Genomic DNA, 13,831 nt, shown 5'->3' on the forward strand with positions numbered 1-13,831 from the left:
GTACAGCAGAGATCATGGAGGTGCTCCTAGCTGACTTCCATGCCTTTGTTCATGCTTAGCTAGTTTTCTTATAGCCTAGGACCACCAACCTAGGGAATGGTGCTGCCCACAGTGTGATAGAGCTTCCTAAATAGATTAGTATTCAATATAATCCTTACAGAAAAATATATAGACCAATCTCATCTGGGAAAGCCTTCAACCATGATTCCTGTCTCAGGTTCTTCTAGTCTGTATCAAGTTGCCAGGTAAAACTGACATTCAGATTTGCTGTAGAAAACTTTTGTTCCACCTTATTCATCACTTGAATTTCTTAAGTATACCATTTCGTTTTTCTCAGTAGAATAATTGTTGTATCAAACCAAAAGTAATCTAATATTTATTAATTTTAAAAGAAAGTACTTTATGTCCTTTTCTTGCCTTCAAAATATTACATTTTACTAATTTCTGATTGTTACATGCTAACATTTTAAGGTATACAGTATAATTTTCAAAGAGATTTTTTTTTAAATTTTGGAACTGCTACCTTAAATGATAGGGTTTCTTTCTAAGTAGTACATATTTTCCTCCTTGATATTTTTGCTCTCTCTCTCTCTCTCTCATTCTATCTCTCTCTTTCTTCCTTTCCTCCTTTCATCCACACAGATCATATGAGTTCTATCAAAAGTATTTCAGGCTAGCATTGAAATGTATAAATGGAGGAAAATAATAGGTAGGTGAATGCACTTAGCTATATTCCAGTAAAAGTTAATTTGCAAACAAGTTTTTACTTATGAGATGGATTTGACTTGTGAGCTAGAATTCCCCAATCCCTGGTGTAGAGGCATAGTACTTGTTTCAATTAGGGTCTCTATTGGAGTGAAGAGAAACCATCATCACAACAACTCTTATAAAAGAAACCAGCTAATTGGGATTGGCCTAAAGAATTTTACTCAGTTATCTTCATGGGGACATGCAGGCAGACAGGTTGTTGGAAAAGGAGCTGAGAGTTCTGTATCTTGATCAGTTAAGCAACAGAAGCAACTGTGTGCCTCACAGGGTATAGTTTGAGCATGTAAGATGTCAAAGTCTACCTCCAGAGTGTCACACTTCTTTTAATAAAGCCACACTTCCTAATAATAACACTCCTTATGAGCCAAGCCATCAAACATATGTGTCTATGGAGGTGTTTCCTATTCAAAACACCAAAATCCTTTTCTGTTTTATTTGTTTACTTTTAAGTTTTTTATTAATTTAAAATTAAGTTTATTATTTAGTGTGCATGAGTGTACATGTGCATGTGTATATCGGAGCATGAGGGCAGAGTTTAGAGGAGATCTTAGAAAAGTCAGTGCTCTTCTTCTACTATATGGGACCTGGGACAATCATTGAACAACTAAAGTGCCCTAAGGACCACAAAACAACTCAATACATTTAACATTTCTTTATCACTGTACCAGTGTGTATCTTTGTCCTCCAAATACTCATAAAATGTGTGCATTAGAAGAGAAAGGAACAAATTAGATGTAAATATTGTCATCACTGCTACTCTTCTAATTTGTTTGTTTCTAAGAGTTTGCTAGAGTGATGTTTAGTATTTAGCACATAGTACCTGACAACAGCCTTACAAGCATAAGAAAATATAAGAAAATGCCACCTTAGCTGACCTTAAATAAATTTTTCTCTGTCTGTCTGTCTGTCTGTCTGTCTGTCTCTCTCTCTCACTCTCTCTCTCTCTGTGTGTGTGTGTATGTGTGTGTGTGTATGTGTGTGTGTGTATGTTTACATGCAAACATGTATGCATGTTCCACAGAATGTATGTAGAGGTGAAAGGACAACTTTTGGGAACTGATTTTCATCTTCCACCATGTGAGTTTCAGGGAACAAATTCAGATCAGCAGTTTTTACCTCCTGAGCTGTCTTATCTGGCATTCACTTACTGCTTTTCAATCAAGCAAATCTGACAGGCTCTTTGTCATAACCACCATGAGTATACGAGACAAGTCTCAACACCATTGAACCCCTACATGCTAAATACATAAACATTATATATTCTAAATCTGGAGCAGTGACAATTTTTCCTCTTTGGTGACTGTTTTAGTTCTATTTTTGTTGTCGGATGAAATACATGGCTTACAATTCCAGGTTACACTTAATCATTGTAGGGAAGTCAAAGAAAGAACTTGACACAACAAGTCAAGAGCAGAGAAGAGTGCTTGCATGCATGTGCTCGGCTCCCTTACTCCACTCAAATACAGCCCACTTAGGGCTGTGTCTTACCCCAGTTAAGAAAAGTCCTTCAGAGATGTGCTCAGGGCCATCCTGATGTAGATAGCCCCGACTGTATTCTATCTTCCAAAGTAATTCTATATTGTATCAAGCTGAAAATATAAAGTAAGTAGGACATAATCTTACAATGACTCTTTTTAATAAAATTCAAACCAAAACAAATCTTCACAGGAGACCCTGATGAGATAGTGGTAAAAGACTTTTTCTCTCAGGGACATTTCTTACAAATCCTTCTCTGTTTAACAAAGAAAACATTCAGGCTCCTACCCAGTACTACATGCTAAAGACAAACAGCAAAAACTATGCACAACAAAACTTTGAACCCAGTTTTCCTTATAGATTTGCTTTCTTATAAGAATTATGATTTACTGCACAAAGTAAGATTTTACTCACCACAACTGTGGTGCTAAATAAGTCCAGAAAAAGGTATGAGTTACATGGTAAGCAATACCCTATAGGAATACTCAGTTAAAAAAAAAGAGCTCAATTGGACTTTAGAGTTCATGGATAGATGTTCATAATCACTGGGATAAATGGAAAATATACAGTCTGCTTCTCCATGAGGAAGGTAGGAGATGAACTAAGAGGATCATTCATCTACCCAGGAAGTTCTTCAGGTCCTATCAGTAAAGAGTAAACATCCCTACTGTAAGTCAGTAAATAGATAATTGCAGAGTCTTTTCCTAGTGGTTGATTTCTTCGAATATGTTCTATTCATTACATATTCTCTCCACCTCCTCCTCTAATGCTTATTGTCCAGTTGCTAAATTTAACAAATGGCAAAATATTACAAAAACGTTAAGCTTGAAGTTAATTGGTATTGTCAACTTCAAATCACCTGCAAGAGAATGAGAAATTCAAAAGCAATACTGTAGATAACAAAATTTTGCAGATCCGTAGCATATACCCAATATCAGAAACAATGTTTTGGAACTAACCAATGGGAGTTATTAATTTTTGATATCTCTATAATAGCATTAATAAAAGTGTGAGAGTTGAGACACCCAGACAACTTCAGGAAGTATAGTTTTGTATGCTTCCTTTACTTTGCATTCTCCCATCTGTTCTTTTTCTCCTCTTTTCTTTTTGCTTTCTTTGACTAGGATAAAGGCATGTGACATTCATAGATATATAGATTTAGATATACCTGTTATTCTATATTGGTGCAGATAGGTGGGTGATAAATAATTAAGCAAGAACTCAGATAAGCAGATGAATGATTGATAATGACAAATAGGTGATAGATACACAGATATGGGTAGATAAATAAATTATAGATAGGTAGATGGATAGATGGACAGATAGATATAGAGCAATCAGTGACAGATAATTTTAGAAAGAGCAATATATGATGTTTGGGGATACATAGTAAGTGATGGATAAATAGGAGATAGGCAGAAAGGCACAAATATAGGTAGGTAGACATATGAATGATGGTTGACAAATAGATATATAGATAGATGGATGGATAGATAGACAGACAGGTAGACAGATGGATAGATAGATAGACAGATAGATAGATATGAATGTAAGAAGGAATCTATATCACCAGAAAAAACTAATCGCGATTCATACATTAAATAAAAGTAAACATAATGGCAATTAAATATGAATTTTAATGAGCTTGATTACAATACAGTCTGTGTCTCAGGATATTCTGATGCTACAGTTTCCTCAGTCTAAACAAATAACTTTGTCTGGAGAAGAACTTGTCCCAAAACCTTGGCCTCCAGTTTCCATTGGAGACCATGGTGAAATAATTAACATCCTTAGAAACTGGGCTAGTGGGAAGTGTCAGGCACAGCTAATCAGCATGGAGCAGATTCTAAGGGGACTTCACATGCAAATCTAAGGCTGCTTCTTGGAGGAAATTCATCTGATAATGTGAGCCCAGTAGCAAATCTTTAGTAATAAACTAAGAATGGTAAGTGTAACTGGAAACAAAAATCCTGTCTACCTGCAAATATGGAGTCATGATCATATACAGTGTTCTACTGTCCTGTAGATTTTCCTAAGTAGTCTCTTAGTTTCTTTTCCTTGTGCTGTGGTAAAATGCCCTGACAAAAGGAACATAGGGGAGAAAAAGGGTCTGTCTTAGCATAATATTCCAGGTAGAGTTCTCCCTTGCAGGGAAGTACTTGAAGTAACTGTTGACACTGAATTGAAGTAAGGAAACAGAAAGATAAACGCAGCTGCTCAGCTTACTTCCTCCTTTTTATTCATTCCAGAGTTCCAAATCAGGGGAAGGTGCCACCCACAATTATGGTGGGTCTTCTCACCTTGATTAGCATAATCAAGACAATCCCCCCACAGATATACCTAGGGAACCACCTCTAAGGTGATTGTAGATTCTGTCAAGTTGTCAATTAACACCAACCATCTTGAATAGGAAATATGTCCTATGTTGTCCTGTGAATTGTGTAAAGAGAGAAGGCAAGTAACCTTCCATAATATCTGACTGAAAGAGAATAATTCATATGTGATTAATTCCCAAAGACAAACAGAAGATATATTTGAATTATTGGGAAATCTAATCTTGTTTAGGGAAAGGAGAAATACCAGTTTCCAAAAAAAGAAATGAATTTATCAAAGGAAGACTTATCTGAAAACGACAAATAATTTCCTAGTGTTACTTAACAGTCACATCCAACAGCCTTTCTGCCATTTGTACATAGAAGCCTTGCCTCTAAACAAACATAAAGATGAAAAATAAAAATTACTACTAACATCAGCAGAAAGAAATAAAAGGCCTTTTGTTTCCTGTGCCAATAACCAATTCATTGTATGATATTCTCTGAATGGTGCCAATGAGGCGATTCAGTGGATGAAGGCTCTTGTAACTAAGTCTAATGACCTGAGTTTGATCCCCAGGCCTCATGTGGTAGAAAAATAGAACCAGTATCTCATCTTGTCCTCTGACCGCCACACAAATGCTGAGATAAGTGAGTGCCTATACAGCACACACACACACACACACACACACACACACACACACACACACACACATTTGCCCACATGCCCAGGCGTGAATGCTTATGTCTGCTTTTTAAAAACTAAAATATGACTATGAAGATGTCTTATGAGGCAGGCAAAGCCCTGAGGACCAGCACTTGCATCCTTAGCATGAACTTAAAAGCCATGATATAGCAGCCTGCCTATGATCCTGAAACTCAATAGATAAAGGCAGGAGATCCTCAGACAAGCTACCTAGCCAGGTTCAACAAGAGACCCTACCTTAGTGTGTAAAGAGAAGAGAAATTTTGGAAAACACTCAGTATCAATGTTATGCCTCCACATACATGCACACACAATTGTACTTGCACCTGTCAGTACCAGCATGTCTACCCACATATTTATGAACATGCTTACAGCCATGCATACATATGTCACATACATACACATGAAGTAGCAAAATGATCACAAGGTGGTGCTGAGCTTGTAGTGGGTAAAACAATAAGAGTAAGATGATATCTTACATTTGCAAGTCATTTCGTTGTCACAGCTCAGCTCCACATAGAAAAAATCATCCCTAGGAAACAATTACCTACACTGTTTTATTGCCTCAATGGCCTTATATATGTCACCAAAGACTGTAAGGTGAAAGGAAGATGTGAGGTGTGTAAATATAACAAGCAGAGAGACTCTCTCAGACTGCAACTCAGTATGAATGAGCTGTTTGTCAATACCCCCAGGTCTCTGGTGAGCAACGAGAATGACTCTGAGGATATTGCAACTCTGTCTCCTTCCACCAGAGATCATAATTGGGCTATGAATTTTTATAACAGGAAAGTCTTCCTGTCGCAGACTGAGAGTGACAGAAAGTTTAGTTAGCAGCAAAAGAAGCCCTGAACAGGATGAGTTGCCAGCAAGGATATCACTTAAATAGGCAATGCCTCTTTCTTCCTGTCTTCATATTTTTTTTCTTTTAAAACAAACATCTGTTATAGTTTACTAGCTAAAGTTTCTGAAATATACAGCTGATTTCTGAATGTTGCTTACTGTACTGATTTTTTGTTTGTTTGTTTGGTTGGTTGGTTGGTTTGGTTTTTGGGTTTTTTTGTTTTGTTTTGTTTTTGCCTAAGGACAGAAGAGGTTCTCTGGCACTGTGGGGGATTTTGAGAAGCTGGTGGAGGTGAGGAGAGGTAATTTATAAACCTAAACCAAATGATAGCAGAAGTTATGGACAAAAGCTGTGTCTTCCTTCATGTTCAAGGAGCTAATTGAACCCATTTCAAGCCAGGTCTCTGAAGCTTGCCTCCTGAGTCCTGTCTCCCTGATGCTCTGCTCATTGCAGACACTCAGTAGGAGACCAGCTCCTGCTGGGGAAAGCCCTCTGAAGGCAGGTTATTTGTGACAAAGCAGATTTACTTCAGGAAAAAGAGAGGTAAGAGCAAGCAGCTATGCAAACAGCAGTTTCCAGGGTCACATTTGTTTTATCTAGTTTATCTGAATTTGAAGAGTTTGTCTCTACTCTGCTCTGTAAAATCTCAAGGCATTTTTGTCTTTCTCTGACATATCAGAGTTTAACTGGCCCTTATTTATTACTTGGTTGCTGGTAGAGAGTAAATTTTGCTTCTTTGTCCCTGTGCCTATACTTTGAAATGGAAGATCAGAACGGATAAGACTTTCCTATTTCTGGAACAATCTATCCTTGCCACCGATGCCGAAATATTTTAATGATATCATGAGCCAATTCATTCACTATCTACTTTCATGACCTGTCCTCAATGATTAAACTTCATAATCTAAGGGGAAAGGGTGACAGCTACAGATACAAAATATACATGTCTGTATTTCCATACCTGGGAAGGTGTTTGGGTGTCTCTAGGAACCCCAGTAAGCATGTGGAGAAGGTAGCTTACCCAATTTTTCTTCCTGCAGATTCGAATTTGGTATCTGGAGTCATTCAGTTTTCATGGTGGAAATGAATTTGGTAAATTTTTCTGAATGAAAGGGTCAGCTATCTATCACAATGTTTAGCTCTTAACAGGCATATTTTACTGGTGACCTCATCCAGTGTTGTGATAGCATAACTCCTCATCATTGCAACTGTAAATAATTCTCATTACCTACTCACAAGTATTGTAGTTTCCTTGATTTAGCTCCTCCTTGAAACAAAATAAGTAATAGTATTCAGAAGTACTACAAAAACGCTTTCATTATATTTTACTTTAGTTATGTTGTGTGGGGTGTATGTGTATGCATGGGTTTGTCTTTGTGTGTGTGTGTGTGTGTGTGTGTGTGTGTGTGTGTGTGTGTGTGTGGTGTCCAGCAATAAATATACAAGCACATATGGGAAGAGGCCAGGGGTCTCTATCTGGTGTCATTTTCCATTGTTCTCTGCCTTATTATTTGAGACACTGCTTATCCCTGAACTTGCAGCTTGCTGATTCAGCAAGGCTAGCTTCCAGAAAGTCCATAGCTCCTCCTTCCTTTATTTCCCCCAGCACTGGGATTACAGGCATGGAGTCCTGCTTGGAATTTTCTACTGAGGGCATGGGATCTGAACTCAGGTCCTTGCACTGTGCAGCAAACACTCGCTAAGTAACCATTTCCCTAACCTCACTCTAAAGCTTTTTATTTTCAGTAGTGTTTTGTCAATTAAATTTTAATTTTATTTTTATGAATCCTAAACATACTAAAAAATCAATGTAATTACCACACAACTAAGTGTAATAAGAAACTACTGGAAAATTTAAAGGTAATTCTCTTTTGTGAGCTAACTCATCTTTTTAAATTTAATTTTTGCTATTTTGAGAGTTCCATATATGACTACTACATGTACATAATCTCCAACCCTCCCTTCTCCCTCCAATTCCTCTCATGCCCCCTCCCTTCAAAATTCATGATCTCTTCTTTAGTTGCTATTTAATTAATTTCTAGATATATACATACATCTATATATAAAATATTCTAATTTTATTTTCCTCAATAAGTTTTAAACAGGAAAATAGTTTGTCCCCCAGAAGATGCTTTCCTGATTTTCAAAAATCAACATATAAAACCATGAAGTTTTAGAGAAAGAAGGAATCTTTTTTTCTTTTACAGAACTTTTCTTTTTCTTTTTAATTTAATTTTATTGACTTTTTTTCATTTATTGTACATACCAACCACAGTTTCCCCTCCCTCCTTTCATCACATTCCCTCCCTCAACTCCCATCTACACCCTCCCCATCCACTCTTTCACATCCTCCTCCTCTGCATTCAGAAAGGGGCAGGCTCCTATGGGCTTGAATAAAGTATCACAAATCAAGTTGAGGCTGGACTGAGTTCCTCCCCCTGCTGGGCAAGGTAATCCAGCAGTGGGTACAGGTTTCCAGTTAAGTGACAGGGACAGGCCCTGATCCCACTGCCAGGAGCCTTATAAAGAGACCAAGCTGCACAACTATCACACACATGCAGAGGGCCTAGGTGGGTCCCATGGAGGCTCCTTAACTCTTGGTCCAGAGTCCATTTGTTCCTCTGGAGCTCAGGTCAGCTGTCTCTGTGGGTTACCCAGTCATGACCTTAACCCCTCTGACTCCTATCATCCCTCCTCCCTTTCTTCCGCAGGACTCCAGGAACTTGGCCCAGTGCTTGGCTGTGGATCTCTGCATCTGTTTCCTTCAGTTACTGGATAAAGACTCCATAGAGGGAATCTTAATAGTGGTCCAGTGTGAAAATTTTAATTTTACTAGGTATGGAAGCAGAAGCAGGTTACCACTGACTTCTGCTTGCTCTTAGCTTCACAATGATGCAGGAACAATGACCTGCTTACATCTGGGTGGGTATTTGCCATAGATGCCTTTATGGATATTGGATTATGAATTAGTGTTTGTGGTGTTGTCTTTAATGACATCATAGTCAAAGACCATACTAACCAGAATGGCAAAAGTTTCTTAGATAACAAAGTCTTCTTTAGTTTTCTTGAACGCTGTATCTTTCCTTTCAGTAAGAAATTCAGTTGGAACTAGAAAAGCTAACATTGGACTTCAGGTGTCTCATTCACTCAAATTTCAGAGTCAGAGAGAGAGAGAGAGAGAGAGACAGACAGACAGACAGACAGACAGACTGAAAGAGAATATTTTACTTGAGAAAATCAATTTACATGTGATTAAGTTTCCAGATTTTAAACTACAGGAATCCACCACAAAAGACAAAGACACTAAGAAGCTGTTCTTAAACATAAGATTCTCTCCTAGGCACCACAGTTAGTGAAGCATGTAACAATTTATGTCTTGATTCGTAAGTAAAATAAATTTTATTCTGAATACTAAAAATGGATGCAAGTCAAGCCATGGGACTTCCAACCAATAAGTTATCCTAAATGGAAGCTGCTATTCCTGACATGTCCTTGCCCCATGTGAAAGAAATCTGCCATAAAGTAAGTTCCCTCATGTTGAGCAAATTGTCCAAAATGGAAATGCTTGAGAAGACTCATATACTCCAATAATGAAGAGAAGAACGAAATGTAAAGATGAAAGCATTTCGAGTAATGCACACGCGCCCCCAGCCACTCAAATGATACAGAAGGGGGAAAATATCTGGGCTGCCAGATTTATGGGCTAGCTATTTTACTTGTATTTCATTTTTATATAAGCTTTATACTTTTACAACAAGTAAAATTATTCCCATCAAAAAGTTATGTCTACTGGAACAGAACAAGGGGAACATTCATAAGAAACCCGGGATTCACAGATGTTTGAAAAGTAAAGGTTTCTCTTCACCTGAATTTGTTATTCGACTGCTTGCAGCAAACATAATTTTTGTAGTAACCCAGTTAACAAGACAGACAACAGACAAGTGGAGACTTGATGGCCAGAATAACTGGGAAAGGAAGGGAGGCAGCCACTAGTTAAACACACCTACTCACAGCTGCCCTACACCACCCTCTGGGGCTCTGCTGTCTTCTGCTGGGCTGGTTTACCGGTCTCCCCCCCCCCCCACACTCACACACACTACTGAATTTATCAACACACCAGCAGGCAAGATGGCTCAGCAGGTGAGGATGCTTGCTGAAAATAAGGACCACCAGAGTTCAATCTCCAAAACTCACTCAGTGGAAGGAGACGCAACACCTGAGTGTGTGCCTCTCTCTTGCCTTTTCACTGACGAGCAATCCTCAGTGGACCCAGAAATCAGGGACTAGGACACTGCTTGTGTCCCACTTACCAAAAGCATATTCCTCTGAGCACCTCGGACAGAGCCACCTGCAGGTGCACATGGGTGAAATTAGCGACCTTTGATAATTATAGCCCCAAGTGCTCCACTTCCAAACTAGGCTGACTTTCTGATTTGTAACGGTGCTCCAGGTCCGGGTCTCCACGCTGTAGCTTAAGCTCTGCACACAGGTGGAGAGCGAATGAAGAGGATTGGCTCCTTCATCTCTCCCTTGTTACCCCTCATCCCCTTATGGTGTGTTTGACCCAAGGCAAGCTGAGGGAATGGGAATGACTGGCATGAGTAGGAAGGACTTAAAATGTGAAGGGACTTTTTCTAATGAATCCAGGGGGAAGGATGTGAAAATGTGTGGTTAATGTCATTTATTTTTTTCACAAACCTTTGGGGAATCCATTGCGTTACCCGGGCAGCCATCTGGGGAATCCAGGCTGGAGGTTAAACCCTTTCTGGTGCCTTAAGTCATCAGGCGCACAGCCGTGGGTCACCATGCAGGACAAAGGTCTCTGGTGCAGACAGGTGTTGCACACGCCCAGTGGGGCTCCAAGCGGGCATCTCCAGCTACCCATGCATTCTCAAAGTGCTGGAGCATGCCTAGTGGCCGCCCTGGAGCCACCGAGGGTTTTTTTTTACACAGGCTCACACTCCGCTTCTCCGGGTTTTATCCGGAGCCCGCGGGGAGGGGGGACGCGGAGGGCCGGGGGAGCCCGCAGAGCCCGGCGGCCTGGGCTACAGGAGTAGGGAGCGCGTGCGGGGCTGTCTCTCCCGCGCGCTTTACGGTTGCTCGGGAGATGCTAGAGTGCAGAGCCTGGCTGCTGCTGCTGCTACTACTGCTGCTGCTGCTGCTTCTGCACCTGGCACGCTGAGCGCCGCGCGAGGAGCCCCCGAGGGCCGGCGGCGGTGCGGGCACGCTGGTGGCGGACTGCGGTAGAATGAAAGCCTGGCTCCTCTGGCGTTGCAAGCCACCGCTCCGGCGCGATCAGGTGCTGGCAGCCAGCAGCCCGCCGCTCCACTAACTTGCCACTTGGTCGCGTCTGGCGTCTGCATTTTCGGGTGGTGGTGGGGGGGCGGGGACATTGGGGAGTCCGAGGATCTGCGGTAGCCGAAAAGGGATCCTTGCAAAAAAGGGGAGCCTGCTTGCCTCTGCTGCCGCTCTCTGTCCCCTCCCTGGCGCTCCCCTTCCCCCACCCCATCGCTGCTGCCGCTCTTCTCTTCCGCCAATTCCGAGAGCGACGGGGCGTCTGTGACATGCGATCGCTTGCCAAGTGACGGTCCCCGAGTGTGAAGTGCCCGCGAGGAAGTGTGAGCTCCGACGCGGGCGGCCAGGGGATGACAGCCATGAAGCAAGAGCAGCAACCCACCCCAGGGGCCAGGGCAAGCCAGGCGCAGCCGGCTGACCAGGTGAGAGTTGGCCTCTAGGGACTATCCCTCCCGGGAGGGGTGGCTCCACTTAGCCATCCCTCCTTGTCCCTCAGGATCGGCTCCCACGCTTTCTTCTCCTCATTCCTCCCCCCAACCCGCCCCACTCTCAGTCTCTGCTCGCCTCATCCATGGACCCAGCAGGAACTTAGAGCAATCTAGTGCACTCTGGGGCCGGGCAACGGGATGGGCAAGGTGGAGAGCCATGGGGAAGGGGGCAGAGAGGTAAATGCTGGAGGTGCCCCCAGGGAGCCCCAGCGGGGAGGCCGCTGTGGGAGGGAGAGTTGATCTGGTTTCGGCCTTGGGGAGTCTTGACTTCTGATGAACGCATTTTGAATGGGTCTAGTGCGATCCTGGAGACTGTCTCTTGAACAGGTCCAGCCCTGTCTCACTGTGGCTCAGACGCGCGCTGGCCAGCGATATTGAAGTAGGCAAACGACCTTAAAGACATCAGAGTTTCCCCTCTATTTTCTTTTGAGGAGACCAAGATTGAAAAGCTAGGTGGAGAAGAGGACGGACTTCTCTAGTCTGCTGAGTGGAACTGAGCATGGGGGAATAGAAAGGCGTTTATCATTGAAGGGGGCAAGGAAGAAACTGGCTTTGGTGGTTCGTTGGGTCTGGATGTGTCGCCTCTGCAGAACTAAGGGGCCCTATATTTGCTGGTTTGCTATTCCTGTCCCTTTTGCGTCCTTGGCTACCTGCCATCCTTTTTTTGGTTATTGTTGTTTGGGTCTTTAGAGAGTCTGTAGCCTGATGTTATGGAGAAATGTCTGTCTCCTCTGTGTCTGGTTTGGGGGAGATTTGAGAGTTGGGTCACGCTTTTTCCTAAAGTTGGAGGGGTCAGGAGCGTGGCGATGCTCCATCGTGGAGGAGGGAGGCTGTGAAGAGCCTGCTGGAGACTTCGTCACGTTTACATCAATTACAACTGGACTATAAGAGCCAAGAGCAGGTACTTGGTCTGCGGTATGCTATGGAGCTAGAGGACCCCTGCACAGAAATGCTGCCGGTGGAGCGCCAAGAGCTTTCTGCCCCAAGGGAACACTGTCAGTTGAAGGCTGCTAGACGCGTTCCGGCAGAGACACTCTCAGCTCATGGTTAGAAGTGGGGTGACTCGGGCCAGGGACAGTGCAGGGTAACTAAACCCCAGCTATTCAGCTCTTGATATTCTAAACACTGAATCTGCCTTGGCGGAGCTGTCCAAATTGCCCAAGAGATGCTGAGGCACCCGAAGGGATGTCAGGGATGCTGTTAATTTTTCAGTCTTGCTCATCTCTCCTGACTTGTTGTCTCATTCCTCCCACTCTCTCCCCTTCCCATTTCCCGCACACGTATTTCACACAGGTGGTGGATATTTTTCAGTGGTTTAGTGCTCTCTCTCTCTCTCTCTCTCTCTCTCTCTCTCTCTCTCTCTCTCTCTCTCTCTCTCCCTCTCTCCATCTCTCCCTCTCTCCCTCTCTCCCCCCAGGTAATGTTGCAGATTTCATGAAGTGTTTTTTTTGTGCCTTCAACTGCCCAGTCTCTTTGCCCTTAGATAAATAAGAATGCAAAGATTAGAGCATTATTCCATAATGTTCCCCTCTCATGCCTCTCCTCTGCCCCCTCCCCCATCAGCACAAATCACCATGCAGAGATCAGTTGTTAGACTTATAAAACAATATTTCAGGAGAGGATCATGGATGTGGCATTCCCCTTTCAGGCTGAAGCCCTTACATTTCATCACCAAGCCTTAGAATGATTAGTCAGAAGAGAGTCCCCACATGAAATTTCTGCTCACTAACCTGTGACACCAGCTGGTAACTTGAGGTGCTGCAGATAGTTTCTGTAAGGGGTGGGTGTGGGTTGGGAGAGGCAAGGCAGATGTACAGAGGCACATTGTATGTATGCATGGTAAAATCCGATTAATCTGACCCTTAATGCACATGGTAAGAAAGCATCACATTTAAGTCCATTTATTTCTCAGTGTGCATATTTTTAGTGACTAATCCAGATA

General features: G+C 42.3%; 1 protein-coding gene across 2 annotated transcripts in view; it reads left to right on the forward strand.

Annotated features, from left to right (window-relative positions):
• The window catches only part of Dpp10 (dipeptidyl peptidase like 10), a 1,552,828-nt gene that overhangs the window by 780,336 nt on the left and 758,661 nt on the right, over positions 1-13,831 (forward strand). The window contains exon 1 of one of the 2 annotated variants that reach the window (XM_005079884.4): positions 11,134-11,823. The exons of the other annotated variant lie outside the window; for it this stretch is intronic. Within the exon in view, the coding sequence (XP_005079941.1) occupies positions 11,752-11,823 (72 nt within the window). The 5' untranslated portion in view covers positions 11,134-11,751. Of the gene's footprint in view, positions 1-11,133; positions 11,824-13,831 lie in introns of those variants that run through there. 2 annotated transcript variants of the gene reach the window in all.

Source organism: Mesocricetus auratus, unplaced genomic scaffold, assembly GCF_017639785.1.
Source record: "Mesocricetus auratus isolate SY011 unplaced genomic scaffold, BCM_Maur_2.0 Super-Scaffold_100676, whole genome shotgun sequence".
NCBI classification, from domain to species: domain Eukaryota; kingdom Metazoa; phylum Chordata; class Mammalia; order Rodentia; family Cricetidae; genus Mesocricetus; species Mesocricetus auratus.